The 25,897-nt window shown below is 43.2% G+C and overlaps 1 protein-coding gene and 2 long non-coding RNA genes across 4 annotated transcripts in view; 2 read left to right on the top strand and 1 right to left on the bottom strand.

Moving 5' to 3' along the window:
* The first annotated feature begins 3,168 nt into the window (after nucleotides 1–3,168).
* LOC119566609 lies at nucleotides 3,169–5,420 on the top strand. Its single transcript, XR_005225881.2, has 2 exons — nucleotides 3,169–3,848; nucleotides 5,089–5,420. It is a non-coding gene; the product is annotated as an uncharacterized LOC119566609 (long non-coding RNA).
* SMU1 (SMU1 DNA replication regulator and spliceosomal factor) overlaps nucleotides 5,129–25,897 on the bottom strand; it is a 28,902-nt gene continuing 8,133 nt past the window's right edge. For both annotated transcript variants that reach the window (XM_007057921.4, XM_043547644.1), the window contains exons 7-12: nucleotides 23,238–23,354; nucleotides 13,978–14,105; nucleotides 11,950–12,076; nucleotides 8,821–8,988; nucleotides 8,391–8,543; nucleotides 5,129–5,534 (exon numbers count right to left, since the gene is read on the bottom strand). In XM_007057921.4, coding sequence (XP_007057983.1) covers nucleotides 5,436–5,534; nucleotides 8,391–8,543; nucleotides 8,821–8,988; nucleotides 11,950–12,076; nucleotides 13,978–14,105; nucleotides 23,238–23,354 — 792 coding nt within the window. In that variant the 3' untranslated portion in view covers nucleotides 5,129–5,435. The remainder of the gene's footprint in view (nucleotides 5,535–8,390; nucleotides 8,544–8,820; nucleotides 8,989–11,949; nucleotides 12,077–13,977; nucleotides 14,106–23,237; nucleotides 23,355–25,897) is intronic.
* LOC119566610 lies at nucleotides 23,347–25,224 on the top strand. The gene is made up of 2 exons (XR_005225882.2): nucleotides 23,347–23,469; nucleotides 24,731–25,224. It is a non-coding gene; the product is annotated as an uncharacterized LOC119566610 (long non-coding RNA).

Below are 25,897 nucleotides of genomic sequence, written 5' to 3' on the forward strand. Positions count from 1 at the left end.
GGCCGGCTCCAGGCACCAGCGTTCCAAGCAGGTGCTTGGGCCAGCCCTGTGAAAGGGGCGGCAGTCGCCTTTCCACGGCAACTCGGGCGGCAAAAATGGTAGAGCCAGCCCTGCTTTTAGCATGTCCCTTTATGAGCTGAAATAATCCCAGTTTTTCCAATTGCTTTTCAGAGGAGAGATTTTTCTCCAGTACAAATGTTCTCAATCTGAGGAGCCCTCTCTTTGTGCTCCAAAGGGTCAGAGACCCCATCACTTTTTCTCTTGTCATTTAAAAAAAATTTTCTAGCCCTTATAGTTGCAGAGAACTTTGAAAATATGAACAATTGAAGTGGTGCCTGTCTACCATTACAGAGCGCCTGAAAACAGCACTGAAGGATGTGATCCACCCCTTCATCACAGTCAAGGGCCTGGAGCCTCTGCCATTCAACAGCCATAGAAATTGGCATTTTTTTTCCCCGTGATGCCTCAGCAATTCACCATGGAATGTGCCAGTTTGATACAAACTTGGTGTTTTGTTTTTGTCTCCCTGCTGGGCCCAGCCTCCATCTGCCTCTTCATTTATAGGTTTCCCCTGCATGGGGAGTTAACTGGATCACCGCACATGCTCCCTGCCCTGATCCACAGAACCAGGCAGCAGGGCAGTCACAGCCCTCCCTTCTATGGATCTTTCACCTGCAGCCTGAATTTGCTTTCTAGCACTCATTGCAAAGCACCTCTGTAACACTTTGTACCTCGGGGGAACACCCAGCATCCCCATGTTCATCCTTGTAAAATGATTGTGTGGTATCCGGTGTCTTCAGAAGGCCCATGATGCCCTGAGATTGTTGTTATAGTAATTGTTACAGCAATGTTATAGGTTGTAATTTCATTGTATAGTTATGAGGCTGAAAATGTGTCTTCACGGCTTAAAATAAGCCCAGGCAAAAACTCTCCAAAAGCAGGGAGGCAGTTCGCACCTCATCAGGGCAGGTATGGGACAAACCAAGCCCAGCTTCCCAGGAACAAAGGACGCTGGCCTAGGCAGCAACAAAGGATCTGTTGGACTCTTGAGTGAGTCACCCCCTTCCTTTGGTCAGTTTGGGACTGCAATGAGGGAGTGGGAGGTACAAAGCCAAGAGGGAAGAAAGAACATGATAAAGAGAGACATTGGTCGTGCTCTTCCTCTCTCTTCCACCTACTGTACATCTACAGCCACCATCCCCACCAAGTGCAGGGTCCTGCACTTAGGACGGAAGAACCCAATGCACCGCTACAGACTAGGGACCGAATGGCTAGGCAGCAGTTCTGCGGAAAAGGACCTAGGGGTGACAGTGGACGAGAAGCTGGATATGAGTCAGCAGTGTGCCCTTGTTGCCAAGAAGGCCAATGGCATTTTGGGATGTATAAGTAGGGGCATAGCGAGCAGATCAAGGGACGTGATTGTTCCCCTCTATTTGACATTGGTGAGGCCTCATCTGGAGTACTGTGTCCAGTTTTGGGCCCCACACTACAAGAAGGATGTGGATAAATTGGAGAGAGTCCAGCGAAGGGCAACAAAAATGGTTAGGGGTCTGGAACACATGACTTATGAGGAGAGGCTGAGGGAACTGGGATTGTTTAGGCTGCAGAAGAGAAGAATGAGGGGGGATTTGATAGCTGCTTTCAACTACCTGAGAGGTGGTTCCAGAGAGGATGGTTCTAGACTATTCTCAGTGGTAGAAGAGGACAGGACAAGGAGTAATGGTCTCAAGTTGCAGTGGGGGAGGTTTAGGTTGGATATTAGGAAAAACTTTTTCACCAAGAGGGTGGTGAAACACTGGAATGCGTTACCTAGGGAGGTGGTAGAATCTCCTTCCTTAGAAGTTTTTAAGGTCAGGCTTGACAAAGCCCTGGCTGGGATGATTTAATTGGGGATTGGTCCTGCTTTGAGCAGGGGGTTGGACTAGATGACCTCCTGAGGTCCCTTCCGACCCGGATATTCTATGATTCTAAGTGACTGAAGCAGCTGATCGAAGGGGAGAGCCTGGCTGAAGGGCAACCAGCCAGTGGTGAGAAGCATTTGTTTGTAAGGGCACCAAAAGTGTTAAGATCAGCTTCGAATGCATTTTTGTTTTTATTTCATTTGACCAAATTCAACTTCTTGTGCTTAGATTTTAAGTGATTATAAATCAATCTTTGTAGTGAATAAATCTGTTTGTTCTACCTGAAGCAGTGTATTTGGTTTTTGAAGTGTGTCAGAGACTCACCTTGGGCCTGGTACATCACAATTTCTTTAGAAAAAGAACAGTAGTGATAATCAAGATGGCCCATTTACACAGTTGACAAGAAGGTGTGAGGATACTTAACATGGGGAAATAGATTCAATATGTGTAATGACCCAGCCACTCCCAGTCTCTGTTCAAACCCAAGTTAATGGTGTCTAGTTTGCCTATTCATTCAAGCTCAGCAGTTTCTCCTTGGAGTCTTTTTGAAGCTTTTTCTGTTGCAAAATTGCCACTCTTAAATCTTTTACTGAGTGGCCAGAGAGGCTGAATGTTATGATTCCTGGTGTCAGATTTGTGTCCATTTATTCTTTTGCTTAGACTGTCCGGTCTGGCCAATGTACATGGCAGAGAGGCATTGCGGGGTCATGATGGCATCTATCACACTGGTAGATGTGCAGGTGAACGAGCCCCTGATGGTGTGGCTGATGTGATTAGGCCCCATGATGGTGTCACTTAAACAAATATGTGGACAGAGTTGGCATCGGGCTTTGTTGCAAGGATAGGTTCCTGGGTTAGTGTTTTTGTTGTGTGGCTGCTGGTATTTGCTTCAGGTTGGGGGGCTGTCTGTAAGTGAGGACTGGCCTGTCTCCCAGTTTGTATGGCAGCTTCCACCTTCTGTGTGTGTGTGCGTGAGTGTATATATATATATATTCCATTCTATGCATCTGATGAAGTGGGCTGTAGCCCACAAAAGCTTACGCTCTAATAAATTTGTTAGTCTCTAAGGTGCCACAATTACTCCTTTTCTTTTTGCGGATACAGACTAACACAGCTTCTACTCTGAAACCTGCAATTTCTTTGTCAATTTAACAAACTCATATAAGCTTGCAGTATCCAGCGGGCATAACTAGACACTGCAAGATGGAGGTTCCTAGGGTTGTGTCTGGGACCAGAGATATTGGCTAGTGTCATTCAGCTGCACAATCCAAGCAGCAGCTTACATGCCGGAGGCTGTGCGTGAACAGCCCAGGACTGGGGGTTCTCACAGCAGAGCAGGGTCAGGCTGGCTCCCAGAGTCTAGGATTGGAGTGACCTAGCAGATCACCGGTTTAGCTAACACCAGAAGAGAATGTCACCCTTCTATGGATCCTTCACCTGCAGCCTGAATTTCCTTTCCAGCACTCACTGCAAAGCACCCCCTCCAATTGCTTGTCAGCTACTGCAGTAATCCAGAGGGGCTGTGGCAGTAACTGGCCCAAGATTCAGCAACAGGCACAGCCAGTAAAAGGAGGGACCACTGAGCCACTTGGAGATCAAGCATCCATCTTTACCAAAGAACTCAATGAGTTCTTCAAGGAAAAGCTGATGGTTTCACAAACCCAGGAGATTTTTTTATTACATAGCAATCAAGACAAGCTCTGGGGAGAACCACTGTCCTAATCATTCTTGCCTCCTCTCATCACTCCTCTAATTCTGCAATACCTCTTTTGGCAGGGGGGTGACCAGATGCACTTTGGACTTCTGCTTTCTGTGTGACAAGAACCAGGGGAGGGGTGAAGAGACACCCCGAACACATTATAAAGTGCCCTTTCTCCAAAAAGCCAGCTGTAGGTCTCCCAAGGGCTTGCAGGTCCCTGTGTTGAAGCACAGTAAGGACACATTGAGGTACAGATGATCCTACTTAAATATCTTTTTCAGCTCCATGACTGGTTAATGTAAAAGAGCATAAATATTATCCCCAGAAACTTTGAAATGACCAAGTAACCACTCTGCTGTCTAAAATATTGCTATATCTGATGAAGTAAAAACTCCTTTTAACCCAGAACCATACAAATGAACAGGACCTGAACACTACCGTTTTAATGAACAGGGCCTATTCCTCCTGGGATAGTTTCTTTACAATGCAGTACTTCTAGTCCACCTTCTCATAGCTCAGTATGAACCGAAAAAACAAAGCCACTGCGGATGTAACAAATCAAAGGGGGCCATCACCAGCTGATGACTGAGTTGCCTTCTTAATACCACCCAGCAGATGAAACAGTCTGAACTGGACCTACTGTCCATTAGTTACAGGGAAGTTATCCTGGTTCGAGACTGCTTTAGGAATAAAGCATTCGATACAAAGATGAAGACAGGAAATAGTGCACTAGAGATCCAAGCAGATGTTTGGGTGTGTGAAAACAAAAGATTACCCTTTTAAATCCTGTATATTTTGGAATCAAATGCATAGAAATAAGACTGTACCGTGAAAACAAAACTGTAGACAACTTTTAAAGACATTGGTGATTGTTTGCAGGAAACTGTGTAAGCCCTAATCTCAAATGAAAACAGTAAACAGGGTGTTAGATTGTCAGATCTAAAGGCTGGTCTTCATTGCAGGGTTAGCTTGAAGTAGAACTTGAGCCTGAATCCTATCCCATACACAAATCTCTAGCTTGAATTAAGCAGTGTTTTAAGCTCAGACTGGCGGGGGGGGGGAAGGAAAGAGGGGAGAGAGAGAGAAGAAGGGGAGGAGGGCAGGGGTGTGTGAAGCTAGATTGCTGCTAGACCTAGTAATACAGTAGGGGGACAGCTAGAAGTAATTTATTAAAGATGCACACAGAAGCCTGTACTGATCCTTTCTTCAGGGTGGCTTCAAGCTGTTTTCTAAGGTAGTCAGAATGCAGTTATGCACCTCTCTGCTGGCCGCAAAGCCCACACGTGCAACTTCTTGTCATGTAAGCCATCTGTGGGCGGTTCTGCTGCGTAGAAGCCAGAAGGATACTTTGTTAAATGAGACAGTTAATATAAATGCAGCAGAAAACCCCACTGTATTAGAATACTTCTGTCCTGAAAAAGCAAGGCAGCTTAGGATCAACAGAATCCATCTTTGCTAAGGTGGAGACTCTCTCTTTCTTTCTTTCAGGGACTGAGATTGGAATAAACAAGGAGCCATCTGCTACACATTTTAGAAAGTCAATCATTTATAAATTGATGGTGGTTTTTCCATCTATAAACAGCACAAAGGAAAAGCACAGACTTCACAAGACAGAATAATCACTTCTACAGCCATTAAACTGCTTTAGCTACCCAGATACAGGGTTAATGAAAGTGTTCTATTCACTGACACTGTACAGCTAATTTAGAACAAGTACTGAAAAACAGTTCTGGGCTCCTGAACTGAAAATTATACTCAGCATATTTGGACTCATAAAACCATGAACACAACAGCCCTTCATTTAAGAAGCATTCTCCAAAGCTAGTTAAAAACAGTTATGGTTTCCAGAGTTTCAAGAGGCCGTCTTCACTGTAGGTAGCGATCAAGTTCTGATGGGGATGGTGAGCGATGCCAATTACATCCTTTTCATGAACCTACAGAATGAAAGGGAAAAAAATTGATGCAAATCTTCTCTGCACATCACCTCAAACCAAATAATATTCTCAGGCAAAAGCAACAGTAAGATGAGTAAGGTTCAGAGCACATGTCAGTAATTTAGGGCCAAGCAATGCAGGAAGTGTGGCTATGCCAATGAGACCCTACCCCACATCTTGTGTAGCTGCAAGCCCCATTCCAGACCCGTGACAGGCAGCTGCGACACAACACCATCCAAGACTGCCTAGTCAGATCCACCCCAGCACCTCTGGGGAAGGTGGACGTGAACTCCACCATCCCTGGAACGGACAGCCAACTCAGTTACTGAGGGACAATCTACACTCATTGCTATATTTGCTTTCCACAACCAACTCTTAGTATAAACATTTATGAGTGATGTACCTGAACATTTGGATGTTAATATCTAAATGTATCATTGAATTTATTAGCTTAAATTTGGGTTACTGCAGATTATGTCCTACCTGTATTTTATGAGTTTCAAACCAAACTTTGTACTTTTGGATAATTTATGCACTATACCCAGATGTACAGACACTCTTTCCTTAACCTGTGTATTATAGGATTTTAACATTAGCTTTAATAATAATTTTTAAATCTATTCTTCTGTTGGTGCGCTTATAACTATTCATGGTGGCAAGGTGCTTATAGCAACTATCATTTATTAATCCTTTGTAAACTATTTATAAATTGAACCTTAATATAAATTGTAACCTCTGGGTTTATAAGGCTTGTCTGGGGAACCATTACACCATTCCTAGAATGTATTTTATGCTACATTACATGTACTCTCAACCTTAAGTCCATCTTACTGTATTTGCTGGAAATTTTAAAAAAGTTACTATGCATCCAAAAATAGTTTCTTAAAATGCACAATATTTCAGTGTGTCTGGAAAGTCTGAGGAATCCAAATCATCATCAAAGATCAAGATCATTCTGGGCAAAAATGGTCTGACGCTGAAGTAGCTCAATTTCTTTAGCTCATCCAAGAGAAGATTATGAGATGACTTGATCATGTTTTAGAAGTATCTCTATGAGGAGATCTGACAGTAGAGGAGTAACAGCAGACGGGAAGCTGAAGCAGGACACATTCAAACAGGAAGTGAAGCACAATTTGTTTTGGAGGTAACCGCGAGGGTAACTAACCAGTGGAGCAGTTTAGCTGGGTGTGAGGGCCTCTCCGAATCAAGACTGGATCTTTTTAAGACAGTTACTCTAGATCAACCAGAAATGAAAGGCTTGGTGCAGGAATCACTTGGTACAATTCTCTGGCCTGTGTTACGCAGGTGATCAAACAGGAGGATCTTAATGGTTCCTTCTGACTTTAGACTCTGACTGTGGCTGTTTTTCCAGAGCTGTATAAACGTGATCCTGTAATGTGGTATGGTGAAGGCCATGCTGAGGAATGGTCCTGCTCCGTTCTGCCACAGCTTGTGCCCTGTGCCTCGTCTCAAGGACCTGAGACCCCTTTCTCTTGTTTGGCCCGATTCCCCCTCTCCACTCCACGTGTGGCTCTAGAGCAGCTAGCGCTCTCTGGTTTACATCTGAGCACCCACCCGCAAGAGCCGTTCTGTGGGACTCAGCCTCTCAGAATGCAAAGTGGAAGAGTCACACCCCTAATGTTTTAACCGGAAGGGAAAGTGTGCCCCACAAACGGTAATACAAGTGTGGGTACTTTCACTCCCGCTAACTGGGGGGGTGCAGGGTCAAATCACAGTACAGTCACAACTGCTTCACAAACCCTCTACGGAGTACACGGCTGCGTTCTAGCTAAAGTTATCTCTCTTTATTTTTAAAACGCATTTTTCTCAAAATAACCCGTACCTCTAGTTAAGTACTCAGGACCAACCCTACAACCACCACCTGAGGGCACTTGTCAGAGGAGCAGAGTAACTCCTCGCTTAACGCTGTAGTTATGTTCCTGAAAAATGCTACTTTAAGCAATGTTAAGTGAATCCAATTCCCCCATAAGAATTAACATAAAGGGGGGCAGGGGGCAGAGGGTTAGGTTCCAGGGAAAATTTTTTGAAGCTTGGTTGAGGTGGTAGAGTCAGATAGTGGAAGAGGGTGGCATATTTCCCAGGGAATGCCTTGCTGCTAAATGACGAACTAGCACTCGGCTGAGCCCTCAAGGGTTAACACTCTACAAGGCAGCACAAATGGAGGGAGGAGACACAGCCTGGCAGAGACAGACAGACACACACTGCCCCTTTAAGTACGCTGACCCCACACTCTGAGTACACTGCCTTTTTAAGTAGATCAACAAGTTGAGACAGCAGCTGCTGCCAGCAAGCTCCCTCCGTCCTGAGTTTCCCGCCCCTGCTCTGTGGAGATGGGGTACAGAAGCGGGGGGAGGGAGACACCCTGACATTAGCACCCCTCTTCCCCGCCCTCTGCACAGCAAGCAGGAGGCTCCAGGGAGCAGCTCCAAGGCAGAGGGCAGGAGCAGCACATGGCAGTGGGGGGAGGGACGGCTGAATTGCTCAGCAATTGATAGCCTGCTCGGCAGCTGGCACACGGGGAGCTGATGGGGGGGCTGCCAGCCCACCCTGGCTCCAAGCCCCCACCAGCTCCAGCGGGCTGCTCTTCCTGCAAGCAGTGGACAAAGCAGGCGGCTGCCAAACCACGTTATCAGGGAGCATTGGCTCAACTTCCAAAGAGCCTGTTCTCTGACTGATCGGCAACGTAACAACGAAACAAAGTTAATCGGGACGACGTTAAGTGAGGTGTTACTGTAAGGTCACTATGGAATTTATGTTTGCATGAATATTATAGAACTGATAAGAACGCAGATTCTATTCATGTTTTCTTTCAAATAGCTTGTGTTAAGTACTCACGGTCAGAGTTCTCTCCAGCTTGCCAGTCACTGTGCTGAAACAGTACAGCACGAAGTCTTCACCCACACAGTAGATCCACTCGCCACGTGGTGAAAGGGCACAGCAAACAAAGTCACCTCCCTCTCTCTTACCAGAGCTGAAGCTTCTTACTATCTATAAAACCCAAAGAAAGGTTCACTGGATTCACATGTGGCGGCTACAACGTGACTCTAATGAGGTTAGCTTCTTTTAGATACTGGGGTCATGAATTTAGTTGCCTAACTAATCAGCCTGATTTTCAGAAGGGCAGGGTACCCAGCAGTTACTACTGAAAAGAGATCAGGATTTCACCCACTACACTACTTGGAAGGGTCACAAATCTCATCCTGATTTCAATACTTGTTAAGCACTTTCCTAGCTGCTTCAAAGGGACACGCCTGGAATCACATACTTGTCCTTGCATGTTCATGATGACCACTGTGTTTGATCTGTTGCAAACGACAAAGTGTTCTGGATTTTTAGGCAGCAGAACCACGCTATTCACGGTGATGTCTGTTCCTGCAGTGCTGCCAAGAGATTTGAAGGTGTTGGAGCACTCGGTTGTCTTCATATTCCAAATCTATTGAGCAGAATACAAAGTGGAAGCACTTTATGATCAGGCACATTTCTGCATTTTAATTAAAAAGACACCACATTTTTGGAGGAGATGCTATGGACGTAGCTTTCACCATTTAAAAAATATCTATTGAAACTAGAGAAAAAAGAGTAACGAACACCAAAAATGGTAATTTAGTAGGTTCACAGATTTTAAGGCCAGAAAAGACCATTATGATCATCTAGGCCGATTGCCTGTATAGCAGTGGCCTGAAAATTTTACCCAGCAATTCCTGAATCAAGCCTAATAACTACTGGGTGAGCAAGAACAGGTTCATTTAGAAAGATATCCAAATATGAAGGTTACTTACCTGTAGCTGAGGTTCTTTGAGATGGACTCTGAATAGCCCCACTCATGGGGTGCTCTGACCAGTGCAGCCTGAATGGTAAAATTCTACTAATGGCAGCAGCTGGCACATCCACATAGCTCCCTTGCCCCCTTCCCTGACCTCCGGACATTCTAGGGCCAGGGTTTGAAAGGAGAGAGTGGCGCTCTATTGCCTCAGTTCCAACCTCAAGCCCTCTGGTAAGCAGGGCTGACTCCAAGGGAGGGGGGGAGTGTCAATATGCAGAGTCTATCTTGAAGAATATCAGTTACAGGTAAAAAGAAAAGGAGGACTTGTGGCACCTTAGAGACTAACCAATTTATTTGAGCATAAGCTTTCGTGAGCTACAGCTCACTTCATCGGATGCATACTGTGGAAAATATAACGGGGAGATTTTATATACACAGAGAACATGAAACAATGGGTGTTACCATACACACTGTAACGAGAGTGATCAGGAAAGGTGAGCTATTACCAGCAGGAGAGGAACCTTCATTTCTTCCTTTAAGCATCCTCTGCATATTCCCACTCATGAGATAGATTAATAAGCAGTACTCTGACGGAGGACGGTGGGACTTGGGGGTTCTTGTCAAATAAGAAGTGCAGGACTGCCCTACTAAACTTTCCATCTGATCTTGATTTCAAATCTGAAGTATAATATTTAGTAAAGGTGTGGACAGAACTCCAGGTTGCAGCTCTACATATCTCTACCAGAGGAATACGTCCAAAGAAAGCCATATAAGCTGCCTTTGATCTATTTGAAAGTTCTCATGCCCTATTTGAAAGTTCTGATGCCCTGAGGAATGGATAATTTTTTCAATTTATAAATTTCATAAATACCTAACTCATCTAGAAAGTCTGTTCAGAAATAGCTTTTCCCTTGTTTTTTGGTCCATAAGTTAGAAACAGCCTTTAAGACTGTCTAAACTATTTAGTCTTGTCGAAATAAAATCATAACACTCTCCTCGCATCTAACATGTAATTTAGTTTCCCCATTATGAGTATGGGGTTTTGGGTAAAATTATAGGAGTACTTGTGGCACCTTAGAGACTAACAAATTTATTTGAGCATAAGCTTTCATGGGCTACAGCCCACTTCATCAGATGCATAGAATGGAACATATAGTAGGAAGATATATATACACATACAGAGAACATGAAAAGGTGGAAGTTGCCACACCAACTGTAAGAGGCTAATTAATTAAGATGAGGTATTATCAGCAGGAGAAAAAAAAACTTTTGTAGTGATAATCAAGATGGCCCATTTCAGACAGTTGACAAGAAGGTGTGAGGATATTTAACATGGGGAACTAGATTCAATTTGCGTAATGACCGAGCCACTCCCAGTCTCTATTCAAGCCCAAGTTAATGGTATCTAGTTTAAAAATTAATTCCAGTTCAGCAGTTTCTCATTGGAGTCTGTTTTTGAAGCTTTTCTATTGCAAAATTGCCACCTTTAAGTCCGTTACTGAGTGACCAGAGAGGTTGAAGTGTTCTCCTACTGAATGTTTTTGAATGTTAGGATTCCTGATTTCAGATTTGTGTCCATTTATTCTTTTGCATAGAGACTGTCCGGTTTGGCCAATGTACATGGCAGAGGGGGCACTGCTGGTAAAATTATGATTGATTTATGTGAAAATCAGAGACTATTTTTGGTAAAAACTTAGGATGAATGGGAAAAATCACTTTATCCTTATGAAACACTGAATGGTGGATCAGCCATTAATGCATGCAAGTCACTTATGCATTTCACTGCAGTGACTGTATTGAAAACACTGTTTTTACAGATAGATGAGATGAAGAACAGCTCCCCAAAGGGTCAAAGGGAGGTCTCATTAATTTTGCTAGTGCTACATTCAAATCCGAGGTGGGCACAGGAGTTCTTATTTGAGGATATAAATTATTAGGGTCTTTTAAAAACTTCTTAACCATATCATTAGGAAAATGGATTTTACCTCTACAGGTATATGATATTCTGGTAAGGCTGAGAGATTAAACTTAATTGAAGATAATGAAAGAGGTGTCTTCTTAAGACACAATAAATACTCTAATATATAATTGGAGCCATATAAGAATCCACATTATACAAGGAAATCCACGATAAAAACCTTTTCCATTTAAGAATATAGCACACCCATGTGAATTCTTTTCTACAATACAACAGTACATTCTGTACTTTGAATGTCTTTCTTCTACCAAAGCTAAAAGTCATGCAGCCCAGAGAAGGGCCTTAAGGTCTGGATGACAGACCTTCCCTCTTTGCTGTGTCAACAAGTTCGGTCTCAGCAGCAGAGGTTCCACTAATCCTTGTGACATGTAATCAAATCAGTTGTCTGGGCCATGCTGGTGCTATTAAAATCACCCGGCCTTATCTTATTGTGTTTATCACTCTCTGAATGAGGGGATATGCATATATTAGACCCTACACCACCTTGCAGAATCCAGGTATCTACATATAATGGGCCCAATGACAAAGCCTAAGCCCTGGCTATGATAAAAGTACCTTTAATGGAAATGATCTCTAAGGTTAAATGCCACAGTTTGCTACAACACACAGAACAACTCCCATACATGGCTCGTAGAAGCAAGTGGCCATTTTACCTTCACTGTGCCGTCAGAGGACGCACTGATAATATAGTGACCATCCTGTGTAAAAGTAGCTTCATTAACAAATGAAGAATGACCACGGAATTCCTTTAGAGTTTTTCCCGATTTTAAGCCATGAATCCTGTTACAAAATTTAAAAAAACATGGTAAAAAAACAATTAATCCATCCAGGTTGTCTGTAGAGAGGTACAAGTCAGCGATGTAAAATAAAGGAAGAATTTAGTTTGCTGTCTGATGTACACAGCAAGTAATAAAATAGGCTAACACATCTGCATCTAGAATAATGGGTTTGTCATCACAAACCCCTTTCCCCAGATATAATATCTGACCATGAAAAATGTAAAGGGACATCATCAACTTGAAATCTAATCAATTTTAAAAAAGTTAGTTAAAGGTAGTTTCAGGTATACACAAAACATAAAACCCCAAGAACGGGCAAGGGGACACAGATTTTTGTTGTACTTTTAAGGTGAATTTAGTGGTCATGAAAAGCACCAGCCTGAGAACCCTGGAGACGTCAATCTTGTTTGCCCTCGGCGGCAGCAGCAGCAGCAGGATGAGCTAGAACTCTGTTCGGAAGGGAGTAATCTGAGCATGGGAAGGACAGGTCATGCCTAACCTCTGGGCTAACACTGCCAAGAGAATTCCACTGATGCTTAATGTTTTTGGTAACATGGACACCAGCCCCTAATCGAGATACTTACATGGCCCCAGTCACATTAGCATTTGAGCAACCACCAACAACTTAAAAAATTCAAAACTCTTTTCATTCCCAGGCTCTAGAAAAACTAGCTTGACTAGTTTACAGAGCAGTTATGAGGTGTGAAAGCACATGTGGTAGAAGCTTTGAGAGAAGGCTAAGCTGAAGGAGGGAATTTGCCATTTACTTTTGAAAAAGGTTGGTTTTGTGGTCACTTTTTTCTTACGAGGGTGAGTTCCCATAGTCTAGTAGGCCCAGCTCCTGCATGCACAAGCCTTCTCCAGAAGAGGACAGTTTCACTGCTCCAAGAACCGAAGCAGTCACGGGGGCATTGGGCTGTCTGGGATTGGATAAGAGAGGTGCAGCCCTGTCCTGCAGTAGGGGAAGGCCTCCACTCCACTTATTCCTAGAAGGTGTGAGTGAGGAGCTGCTTCTTGGGTCAGGGTGTTAAAGTCCCCTGGCCCAGGAAGTTCAACAGCTGAGCTGCCTCCTGGAGGTGTGTGTGTCTGCAGGGGTGTCTCACAATGCTTCCTGCTGGAAGGAGAGACAATGGAACTCTGCTGGCAAGACGCTTCTCACTGATACAGAAAGTTGTGGCAGGTGTGATGTCATGTGTTTGCGATGGCCACGGCCTTTCTTCTGTGCAGTTGCTGCTGGGAGGACAGACACAAGTGACCCTGCAGAACCTTGTAAACTCTCCTCAGGCTGCAGTAGATGTTTTCCAGCTGCCTGGAGCCCTCCTTGTTGAGAAGGAAAATGAACGGAGATGACCACTATTACACATAACACACTGACAGCTGTCAAATGGTAGTGGCTGGGTTCAATCAGAACTGGTGCTCAAGAACGGCCCCATATCCCATTATCTGTGGGGACCATCAGGTCACAGTACTAGCCTTGTAGCCAGTTTCAGAAACAGTTGTTTTAAAGTTTGAATGTAAGCCAATGAGCGCTGCTCAGCCGGCCTCTCTTGCTGGGATGTAGTGACAGGTGTAAAAGTACTGAAATGGCTGCTGCTGAATCTGAGGACAGAAATACTTTTAAATAAACATAAAACAATACATCAGGGCCAGTACCTCCTGCGAACACTAGATTGAAAACAGGTTAACACAAAAATAGGTTACAAAAATTGAAAGGGCAAAAATTTGAACTATTTGTTCAAGAGGAAAGAGCAAAATAATTTTATTAACGTTAAAAACATTAAGGACTAGCTTTCATGTAAGCTAAAAACATCCTAGAGTTTAAGGCAAGGGGACTGAAGAAATGATACTTACAACTTCTATTAGAGCTTCTTGTAGATTACAGCCCTCAAATTTATAACTTACCTGATTGTCTGATCAAAAGAAGCACTAAGAATCTGACTGCTGTCTTTAGAGAAACTGAGGCAGGTGACACCTTTACTGTGTGCTCGTTCAAATCTCCTCAGACACTGCCCACTCTGAATCTTCCACACCTGAGGGACATCCAAAATACTAGTCAGAAAAAGGACACCCCTTAAATCAAGTGAAATTCAGAGGGTATCCAGGACTAAGATGAAGAGTATCCAGGATCAAAAGCTAAGCTAGAATAGCACGGGAGGTGGTGTTTTTACCCCCATGAAATATTTAACGCTGTGGGACATGTATCTAAGAGGCACCTGCATGACTCTACCCAGTTTGCATTCAAACAAGACTTTGGCAAATGGAGTGCTGAAGTTTCTAGCTGATGTGGGAGAGGGTATGGGCTTGATTTGAAGGGTCCACTGTACGGAAGCTACACACAAGAACAGTTATGTTGTGTGGTATGCCTGCTCTTTCCCTTCTCTGCAACTGTACACAAAAAACAGCTTAAAGTTTGGCTACATCCAAAGGTTAATATAAAACCAGAACAAACCCCATATAGTGAGCCTGTCAGTGGGGCATTACACCACTGTTCCAGTCCGAGTCAGGAAGATGACGTTTCTGTTGAAGTTCAGATTAATTTCATATTTGTGAATAACTATTACAACTTCAGGTTCAGATTCAGAATCGTCCCAGCGCAGTAGCTGCCCTCAGAACTTTTTCTCCTTGCACCCTGCTGTGACAGATCTACCACGAAACCGGCTGCATTTCCCTCCCCATTCCAGGACTGGCCAATTCTGTCAAATTTTCAATATTATTTCATACCCTAAAATACACAAATTCTGGAGGCACCTGAGAGCACTCCACAGTTAGGGATGGGTTTAAAATGGAGCATAAATTCCTCATTTTCTGCAAGCAGATGGCCTGGTAGTGTGCAGTGTCACCGAATTAATCTGCTTTCTGAAATTCTCTTCATGGGATTTCAATAGGAGCTCTTAAATTTGGGCTCTGGGTGAGGTTTTCCTTTCCTGTCCTATATTTAGCTGTGGACCACTCTCTCTTACACACTGCATCTACTCCATACTTGGCAAAGGCAGTGGATTCTGACTAGAACTTGTGCAACAAGTAGGGTGGTGGGGGGTTTTTTCTTAAAAAATGTTTAGCTTTTATTCTTGTTCTAATTAGAAGTTTATGCACTGCAGACACAAGCCCGACTTAAGGCAGCCAGCACAGGCACACAAGGCCTTCTCTGTTAGGAGTTACACATCTGTCAGATGTGATCCTATAGCAGGGTTGGTGCCCAGCTGCTGGCATGTGAGATACAACAGATTACAGACAGACTGTTTGTCGTTTCACTTGCCTCACCCCGCTGATCTTACCTCTAGTCCAACCCTCCTCCCTAATTAACTATTAAAAAAACTGAGGAAACATACAAAAAACTTTACTGTGTAGCAGCCATGCTTGCTACATGCACACCCACCAACCCGATGCCAGACACAAACCTACAAAAGCAACACAATGAAAAGTTAAGCCACCTAGCAGTACGTACCCTCTGCTCTTCCTACCACACACCTACACCTTACCATACCACAGCTACTGTACACCATGCACCCCAACCGTAGCTCTATGTCCTAGTAATGACAGCCTTCCAGCACCCCCTTCAACCATCCTTCTGCACACAGCCTTTTAGTAAACTACCCTCTCCCAACACTATTACACCAAACATCCAAGTACTAGTGTGGGAGGGGGGTGGGGGGGGGTTTAAAACAAATCAGGTAAAGGGGTGCTTGCAGAAGAGCAAAGGGGGCAGAGCTACGGTTGCAGTAGGTGCTTGTTGTGGTATGGTAAGGTGTATGCCTGTGAAGGTGGATAAAAATCAATTATTTTTTTTAAAAAATTTAAAAATTGTTTTTATTTAAATCAGATTTTTTTTGATAAAATGCTTTTTCAGGAAAAAAATTATCTAAAACATAGTTTTAATTAAGATACATTATAGCTCAAAGATATCTCATCAGGGAATAGGCATTATAAATTCTAATTCTATAGTAAGAGACAATATATTCATGTAACGTTTAAGAAAAGTTTTGTAAATGAGTTCCAACAGTTCATGGATTAGGGACCCAATCTTATGGGGTTCCAGGGGCTTCTGTATAGATTATTTAGCTTAATCTTTCTTTCTATCTACCCAATGGGACTCAATGCTCAGTCTAGAAGATAAAATCAGAGATGCAGTTCTCAAACTGTGGATTTGTGTCTCCAGAGATAATATGCTTGTTAAAAGCAAAAATATTTTTAAATAAATAAATATATATAGAGAGGTGAGAAATAACAGACCGCAACTCTACTGTCCCTCTGCAAATTTGTGTACACAGAGTCAATCCCTTACCTCGCTCTAAAAGTGCAAAGTTTCAAAAAGTTCAGTGAATAGAACGGGGGGCAGAATAGATCTGGACAAGGAGAAGAAGTCTGGAGATAAATGTGAGAAGCAAGGGACATATGCTTGTTTTGTTAAAATATTACGTTTGCTGTTAAAGAAAAAAATCCAGAATACTTAACGTTGTTGTTTTAGTTAAATAAAACAATTTAAATATCTGTCTGTCTGTCTCCTCCTAATACAGCATGGCAAGAAAATCCTCCAAATATTAATGATAAACCTGTTGAATTGGAGATAGTTCACCTCTCAATGACTTCATAAATATCTGTTTCAATTACCTTTGGTAAATGAAATAACCAAACAATCATTCGTTTTCTGATATAGCTGTAAAACTAATCTGAAAAGTTTTTAAAATAAATCACTATTTAAAAAAGTATAGTGTGTACCTTCTAAAAATGAAACCTATATCTATCTCTGAGTTGTGAAGAATATGTATTAAGGGTATAATAACCAACAAGAATGCACTTTTATGTAGGAAACCATGATTAAATGGAGTCTTCCTGACTAGTGATTTAAATCAAATCCACCCTGGTGCCTGTGAGTGGAAGAATAGAGGGTCTTGACTGTTAGGTGGCTTAACTTTTCACCGCCTTGTTCTTGTGGTTTTGTACCAGGTATACCAACAGCAGCCCTAATTGCTTTGTAAAACAGTTTGTGTATTATTCAACATGCATCCTAATGGGGAAAGACAGCCTACATGCAATCTGGTTGTTCCAGTCCTGCTCAGCAACAGAAGGGAGGGCGAAGTTGTATCGGCTGTGCTAGACAAAGCAAAGGATTTCAAATTGGGGAGTATTTAGCCTCAAGGCTGTAGTTTGTTTTTAATTTGGCAGATTATGTAAGTAACAGATTCTCACTTGAACCCACACAGGGGGTTCAGTTAGCCCCAAACTACCATCTTCAGTTCTGCTGCTCCTACCTATGGCAGTATTTGGGGTAATCAAACTGCTGGACAGAGAACCCTGTATAGAGACAGGCCAGACTAAGGACAGCAGGTGACCTACATGTGGTTCAGGAGACAGTTTAGCTACCCACTTCCGCCCTCCCCTTCCCCCCCCCCCCCCCCCTCCAGTGTCAAGCCTTAAGTTTCAAAGTCTTTGGCTTTCTGTGTTTAAGTCAAATCCTTCCAATACCCCAACTTTATTTTAATTTAAAGCCATGTTAAAACAGAACTATGGGGGGGGGGGGGGTCACTGACAATAGAAATGGGGATGTTAGTATGCAGGCTCATCACATAGGTAGCTACTGTCCATTGCAGTGATTCATACCACCAACCCAGACTACCAATATCTTCACCACACCTCTCCTTTGAAAGTGATTGGCTGACCTGAAAGATTCCAATCAACCCAGCAACTACGACTTACCCCTACAAACATCTAACTGTGGTACGTAATCTATCATTGAAATAAGCTTCTGTACCAGATGACTGGATGATAGCTAATGTGATGCCAATTTTTTAAAAAGGCTCCACAGGTGATCCCGGCAATTACAGGCCTGTAAGCCTGACTTCAGTACCAGGCAAATTGGTTGAAACTGTAGTAAAGAACAGAATTGTCAGACACATGGATGAACATGATTTGTTGGGGAAGAGACAACACGGTTTTTGTAAAGGGAAATTATGCCTCACCAATCTACTAGAATTGGTAGAGGTGGTCAACAACCATGTGGACAAGAGGGTGGATAGAGTGTACTTAGATTTTCAGAAAGCCTTTGACAAGGCTCTTAAGCAAAGTAAGCCGTCATGGGATAAGAGGAAAGGTCCTCTCATGGATCAATAACTGGTTAAAAGATAGGAAACAAAGGTAGGAATAAATGGTCAGTTTTCAGAATGGAGAGAGGTAAATAGTGATGTCTCCCAGGGGTCTGTACTAGAGCCAGTACTATTCAACATATTCATAAATGATCTGGAAAAAGGGGTAAACGATGACATGGCAAAATTTGCAGATGACACAAGACTATTCAAGACAGTTAAGTCCAAAGTAGATGGTGAAGAGTTAAAGGGATCTCACAAAACTGGGTGACTGGACAACAAAATGGCAGATGAAATTCAATGTTGATAAATGCAGTGTAATGCACATTGGAAAACATAATCCCAACTATCCATATAAAATGATGGGGTCTAAATTAGCTGTTACCAATCAAGAAAGAGATCTTGGAGTCATTGTGGATAGTTCTCTGAAAACATCCACTCAATGTAAATCAGCAAATCAAAAAAGCTAACAGAACATAGGGAATCATTAAGAAAAGGATAGATAAGGAGACAGAAAATATCATATTACCTCTATATAAATCTATGGTACACCCACGTCTTGAATACTGTGTGCAGATGTGGTCGCCACATCTCAACAAAGATATATCGGAATTGGAAAAGGTTCAGGAAAGGGCAACAAAAATGATTAAGGATATGGAACAGCTTCCATGTGATGAGAGATTAATAAGATTGGGACTTTTTAGCTTGGAAAAGAGACGACTAAGGGGGGATATGATAGAGATCTATAAAAATCATGACTGGTGTGGAGAAAGTAAATAAGGAAGTGTTATTTACTCCTTCTCATAATACAAGAGCTAGGGATCACCGAATGAAATTAATAGGCAGATTAAAAACAAATAAAAGGAAGTATTTCTTCACACAACACAGAGTCAACCTGTGGAACTCTTTGCCTGAGGATGTTGTGAAGGCCAAGACTACAGCAAGTTTCAAAAAAGAACTAGATAAATTAATGAAGGATCGGTCCATGAATGGCTAGTAGCCAGGATGGGCAGGGAAGGTGTCCCTAGCCTCTGTTTGCCCAAAGCTGGAAATGGGCGACAGGGGATGGATCACTTGATAATTGCCTGTTCTGTTCATTCTCTCTGAAGCACCTGGCACTGGCCACTGTCGGAAGACAGGATACTGGGCTAGATGGACCTTTGGTCTGACCCAGTATGGCTGTTCTTATGTTCTTATCTATTCCACATCAGTTTCCCCCTTTCCTTGTAAACGTGACATGCCCTCAAGCTAATCTCCAATTTAGGAGCTGTTTTCTACTCGAGACTGCAGAACTCTAGGTTATCTGGGTTTGGTTTTACGGATGCCTGAACTCATCTGTCCTGGCAGCTCTTCCTAGTGCAGAACACTGATGGCTGTAGCACTCCTATCAGGCTGCACACAGACATTAGCCATACAAAAAGGATTGCACCCGTCAGTAATGGGGATGCTGCTGGGCAGAGGGTTGCCTGGCCTAAAGCTAAAAGAGACTTTCCACCCCCTACTCCTCCAGAAAGGAACAACAGGCCACTGATTTGGAACAAAAAATAAAACTTCACCTTGGAGCTACCCTTTCTTTTCCCTTTAGAAGTTAAATGTCACTCAAACTCCCTCATTTGCGTTAAACACCGATTAACAGATGAGTTCTGTTTTCCATTATTTCTGCTGTTTACATTTTGGACTATTCATATTAAGACAACGAAGACAGGCTAATTTAATTTGTGTTTCTAGTTACTTTCGGGTATTCATGCATTAACAGCATGCTCTGCCATGGCAGGATTTCAAATGCTGCAGGGCATACGACCAATCATCTACTTTCCCTGCCATTTAACAAACATGAAAACATTCCCATTAGGTTGTGTCATTTTTCTAAGGGCACGTCTAGACGCAATAAGTCGATCCCCAAACGCGCTCCCCATCGACTCCGGAACTCCAGCTGGCGAGAGGTGGAAGCGGAGTTGACGGGGGAGCGGCAGCGGCTGACTCACCGCCGTCCTCATGGCCAGATAAGTCAACCTAAGATATGCCGACTTCAGCTACGCTATTCGCGTAGATCAAGTTGTGTATCTTAGGTCGACCCTCCCCTAGTACAGACCAGGGCTAAGTTAACACACGACCTAAATGTTGGATCCCAACTACTTATGACGCGCTAAGCTGTTTTGCTAATTAGCACGCTGAGAGGCAGAGACCTGGGGTGGGAAGGTAAATAAACTAAAGAAAGACTAGAGTACAAGTTCTGACAGACACTGCAATGTCCTGCACAACCCTCACTGAATTAAGGTAAACCCTTTTGAATTAAGTTTAAGTATCACAGGAGTTCACTGTATTCAGAATCACAGAATATCAGGGTTGGAAGGGACCTCAGGAGGTCATCTAGTCCAACCCCCTGCTCAAAGCAAATCATCCCAGCCAGGGCTTTGTCAAGCCTGACCTTAACAATCTCTAAGGAAGGAATTCCACCACCTCCCTAGGTAACCCATTCCAGTGCTTCGCCACCCTCCTAGTGAAAAAGTTTTTCCTAATATCCAACCTAAACCTCCCCCACTGCAACTTGAGACCATTACTCCTTGTTCTGTCATCAGCTACCACTGAGAACAGTCTAGATCCATCCTCTTTGGAACCCCCTTTCAGGTAGTTGAAAGCAGCTATCAAATCTCCCCTCATTCTTCTCTTCTGCAGACTGAATAATCCCAGTTCCCTCAGCCTCTCCTCATAAGTCATGTGCTCCAGCCCCCTGATCATTTTTGTTGCCCTCTGCTGGATGCTTTCCAATTTTTCCACATCCTTCGTGTAGCGTGGGGCCCAAAACTGGACACAGTACTCCAGATGAGGCCTCACCAATGTCGAATAGAGGGGAACGATCACGTCCCTTGATCTGCTGGCAATGCTCCTACTTATACAGCCCAAAATGCCGTTAGCCTTCTTGGCAACAAGGACACACTGTTGAGTCATATCCAGCTTCTCCTCCACTGTAACCCCTAGGTCCTTTTCTGCAGAACTACTGCCTAGCCACTCAGTCCCTAGTAATGCATGGGATTCTTCCATCCTATGTGCAGGACTCTGCACTTATCCTTGTTGAACCTCATCAGATTTCTTTTGGCCCAATCCTCTAATTTGTCTAGGTCCCTCTGTATCCTATCCCTACCATCCAGCATATCTACCACTCTTCCCACTTTAGTGTCGTCTTCAAACTTGCTGAGGGTGCAATCCACGCCATCCTCCAGATCATTAATGAAGATATTGAACAAACCGGCCCAAGGACCGACCTTGGGGCACGCCGCTTGATACCGGCTGCCAACTAGACATGGAGTCATTGATCACTACCCGCTGAGCCTGACGATCTAGCCAGCTTTCTATCCACCTTATAGTCCATTCATCCAGCCCATACTTCTTTAACTTGCTGGCAAGAATACTGTGGGAGACTGTATCAAAAGTTTTGTTAAAGTCAAGGAATAACACGTCCACTGTTTTCCCCTCATTCACAGAGCCAGTTATCTCGTCATAGAAGGCAATTAGGTTAGTCAGGCATGACTTGCCCTTGGTGAATCCATGCTGACTGTTCCTGATCACTTTCCTCTCCTCTAAGTGCTTCAGAATTGATTCCTTGAGGACCTGCTCCATGATTTTTCCAGGGACTGAGGTGAGGCTGACTGGCCTGTAGTTCCCCGGATCCTCCTCCTTCCCTTTTTTAAAGATTAGCCTTTTGCAGATGTTCATGTATTATTGTGGGATTGTATGGAAACTCTCTGTGGGCAGACATGACTAATGTAAACACTGAGAAGTGGTATTAGCTTCAAAGGACTTGTTTAAAGAATGTGCCAGATACGAATGAACTTTTGGTTAAGTGGGTTTCCTAGGAAATCTCTAAGAGGAGGTGAGTGCAGATGTACCCCTCCAACCCAGTTATGCAAAACCTCAGCCTTTTCCATTGGCTACTGATTACCTGCTCCCAGAATCTCTCGATCCAACACCCCAGCCATAAAAGTATGGGCTGATTTATTCATGGGGGTGCTTGTTCTGAGCCAAGACAGTTATGAACTGGTAACCACAGTAAAACCCCTTGGTGGGTACTGACGGACTACTCCTACCAGAGACCTTGTTGGAGTTGTGGTGACTTTTACTGTTTTAGTAGGTTTTCCCTGTAATACTTTCACCTTTGGAATAAGTGTGCTTGCTTAGGAAGAACTGTGTGGTACTTTATAATTGTGGGCAATCACACCGTTACAGCCTATGAGGAGAAAGAAAAGTAGGCCTGCTTAGTCAGTCTGACTTGCTGGAAAATTCAGTGTAGACAGGAAGCTGTGCAGCCTGGAAATACCCCGCTCAGGAAGGAGTGAGAGACAGAGCTCCACCCAAAAGAGTGACAGCTGGGGAGCCAGAACCCTGATAGTGGGTGCCCTTAGAGAGCGAACAGAGATGCAGCTGCCCTGAAACACGATAAGTCTTCCAGGAGTGAGCTTGCACCCCTCCAGATGGCAACTCCCCAGAGGTGTCAGATTGAGAACCACTGTTCTAGAGGGTCACAGTGGGAGCATCTCAAAACCAGAGTGTTAGATACACAAATAGAGACATTGCACTTGTTCATATCTGAGGCTACCATATAGAATGCACTGCACATACTAAATGCCTTATGCAAGTCTAAAGGACAGTAGTTATTGAACATGCATACTCATCTCCTTTTCTAGAGGATATGATTTGAAAAATTTCCCAAACTAGCAAGACAAGTGGACCTTTACAGACCATTAGCTTGTATAATTATATATTTAGCAGCCCTGTGTAACAAGATCAAAGGGCATGAAACCCACAATCCCGAGTCTAAAATCAATTCCTTTCTCAAGACAGGCACAATACTATAATCCAAAAAAGTGTGTTAAAAAGTGTCTTTGTAGGCCAACTTTAAGACTGGAGAGTATGAAATTATAGCAAGAAATCCGTTTCCAGTGCATGGGGAAATTAACAACAGGAACTGAGCATCAGACTCTCTTCCACCTCACACTCCTCAAATTTAAAGTATGCAATGCGTACATTTGATTTAGCCTAATCTTTCTGTACTTCCTAACAGTTTCTATGTCCTAAAACTCATACCTTGATCTTCCCATCTTGTGCTCCAGTTGCTAACATTTCTGTGTCTCTACTGAAACACATGCACAGAACTGCATCATCCATCATCATAAAGTTATCTTGTGCTTGGTATTTCAGATCCTAAATGAAACAGCAAGAAGATCTGTCAGCCACAGCAATGGAGGATAAAAGAGAACTAAAACTAAACAGCAATAGCTAATTGCCATCAATTCATGGAAGAATTCAACTCACAACTGTAAGTGGCATATTATGTTCATGAACATTGAACCCGCCACATTCCATTTGGCACCTGCAATTTGAACAACAAACCTGTGCCACATATGTGGGGAATGGAGAATACTGTGTTGTCACATAATAGCTAAAATATAGTTATGGAGGGAAAGAATCCCCAATGAATCAGTCCAACAGATGTTTTACTTCTAAATTCAAAACTATGATTGAATCAGTCAAAATAATACCTATACCCAAATTTGTTGAACCAGTAGTAATAACAAGTCAACCAAGCTTTGGTCCTGAGGCTGCTTCCTAACTTTACAGTACCCATTGCTAAATTAAATATATACCTAAATTCTTCATCACCGCAAAATACAAAGCATTTAGTTCATATAAAAAAAATTAAATACAGCAAATAATCACATAAAACAAATATTAAAACCAATCAGATGATGGGATCAAACTAACATTTGGGTACCACCCAGCTGTAGCATTTAGTTTTAAAATATTGTTATGTACAGAAGTGTTAATAAGTATCAGGGGGTAGCCATGTTAGTCTGTAGCCACAAAAACAATGAGGAGTCTGGTGGCACCTTAAAGACTAACAGATTTATCTGGACATAAGCTTTCGTGGGTCAAAAACCCACTTCTTCAGATGCAAGTGTTAATAGGTATCTCATTGCTTATAATGTGTTATAAAATATAGCATATATTAAAGATTGGCAAAAAAAGAGAGAGAAAAAACCCAAGCATTGGAATGTGCACTCTAGCCCATCATGTAAAATAAGTGACACCCTTGAAAATACTGTATTTCCAAGAACGTCGGAGGGAGGAATATTGAGGACCAAACACAAACTTAGGCCCTACACTGAATAAAGCACCTCAAAATGCAACAGGCAAAATTACTGACAAGACTTTTTAATGATTTACAAGTGTGGTGCTAAACTGTGAGCAAAAAGTCCCCTGGTAATCCAAGTTTGAAAAAGATAAGAATATTCTGATAGTAGGGCATGTTGTTCTCCATAGCTATCCTACTCAAATAACAAAAATAAAGGTTATGTTAATGAATAATTTAGGATGATACATGTTGTGAACTATGATATCCAAAGATGAAAAATAGCTAAATGGCAAAAAAAAGGGCTATACTGTATTAATAATAAATTATTAACATTAAACTATGAAAAGTGAATGAGTTTGGATAGGCCAGGGTAATACTTATACTAAGGCTTTCGCCTAGTCTTTACTTGACAAGAGTGTTGTCTTCCAATTTCTCTCTTATGTAGATTTGCTTAAATGAGGCTTACAGCTGACAAGACAAAGGTGTTGTTCTGTTTATGGAATGTATCACATTGGAGGACGTACGTAAGAGAAAGTTAATCGGTACAATATACAAAACGTAATGCTGAAAAGTCCCTATTTTGGGAAAAACAGGGGTAAGGTGACATGAAGACACGAAAAAAAAAGGGGACAGCAAACATTAGATAAATTGAAGCCTGCGCATGTGTATTGTATAGGTTATATAAGCATTATCTTAATGTTGATTGGATGAAAGCTAATGAATATATATTATGGGAAGGTAGCAAAAACCAAATGAACAAGGGTCCCAAGTCCAGAAACTCAGAAGGGAAGAAAAGCTTCCTGGTACCCCAGAACTTGATAAGTTGGACCCCTATCTGTTCCATCTTATCTGTTTTATTACGTCATATGTATATGACCAGAAACTAAGCGACAATAATTCTTTTTTAAAATTCATAAATAAAAGCAAGAATTGGGTGGACTCATGCCTCAGTTTCCCACCTTACATGCTCAGCTCTGTTCAATCAATGGCACCAGCCTACAGGACTGATCACTCTGGCAACTGGTTAGTCTCCTTACCAGCTCAACCCCAAGTATTTCTCCAGATGAGTCTGCTAACTACAAGAAACCATGTAGTGGTTTTGCAATACACCTCTACCCCGATATGACGCGGTCCTTGGGAGACAAAAAAAATCTCACTGCGTTATATCGAACTTGCTTTGGCCCCCCCCCGTTCCTTGACGGCCCCCTCCAGAGACCCCAGTCCCTAATCACCCCTCACCCCCTCACAGGCTCTCACCGGCAGCAGCAGGAAACGGAGGAATGCGGCCCCAGCCCGCTCCACTCCACCACCTCCCAGTCGCGGCGCTCTGCTTCCCACCGCCGGTGAGCGCGGGCAGGTTGGGGAAAGGACGTCCCCCAGCCCGCTCCACTTTCCTTGCCTCGGCCCCAGCTGTGTCGCTGGGGGGTGGAGTTGGGGAAAGGTCCCGCACCCACCCGCAGTGGGAAGCGGAGCGCCGCGGCTGGGAGCTGGCAGAGTGGAACGGGCTGGGGCCGGGCTGCTCCGCTTCCACCAGTGAGTGGGGGGGGGGGATCCCTTCCCCCAAGCCCCCTCCCCTGAGCGACACGACTGGGGCCGGTGCGAAGGAAGTGGA

This window comes from Chelonia mydas, chromosome 5, assembly GCF_015237465.2.
Source record: "Chelonia mydas isolate rCheMyd1 chromosome 5, rCheMyd1.pri.v2, whole genome shotgun sequence".
Taxonomy (NCBI): domain Eukaryota; kingdom Metazoa; phylum Chordata; order Testudines; family Cheloniidae; genus Chelonia; species Chelonia mydas.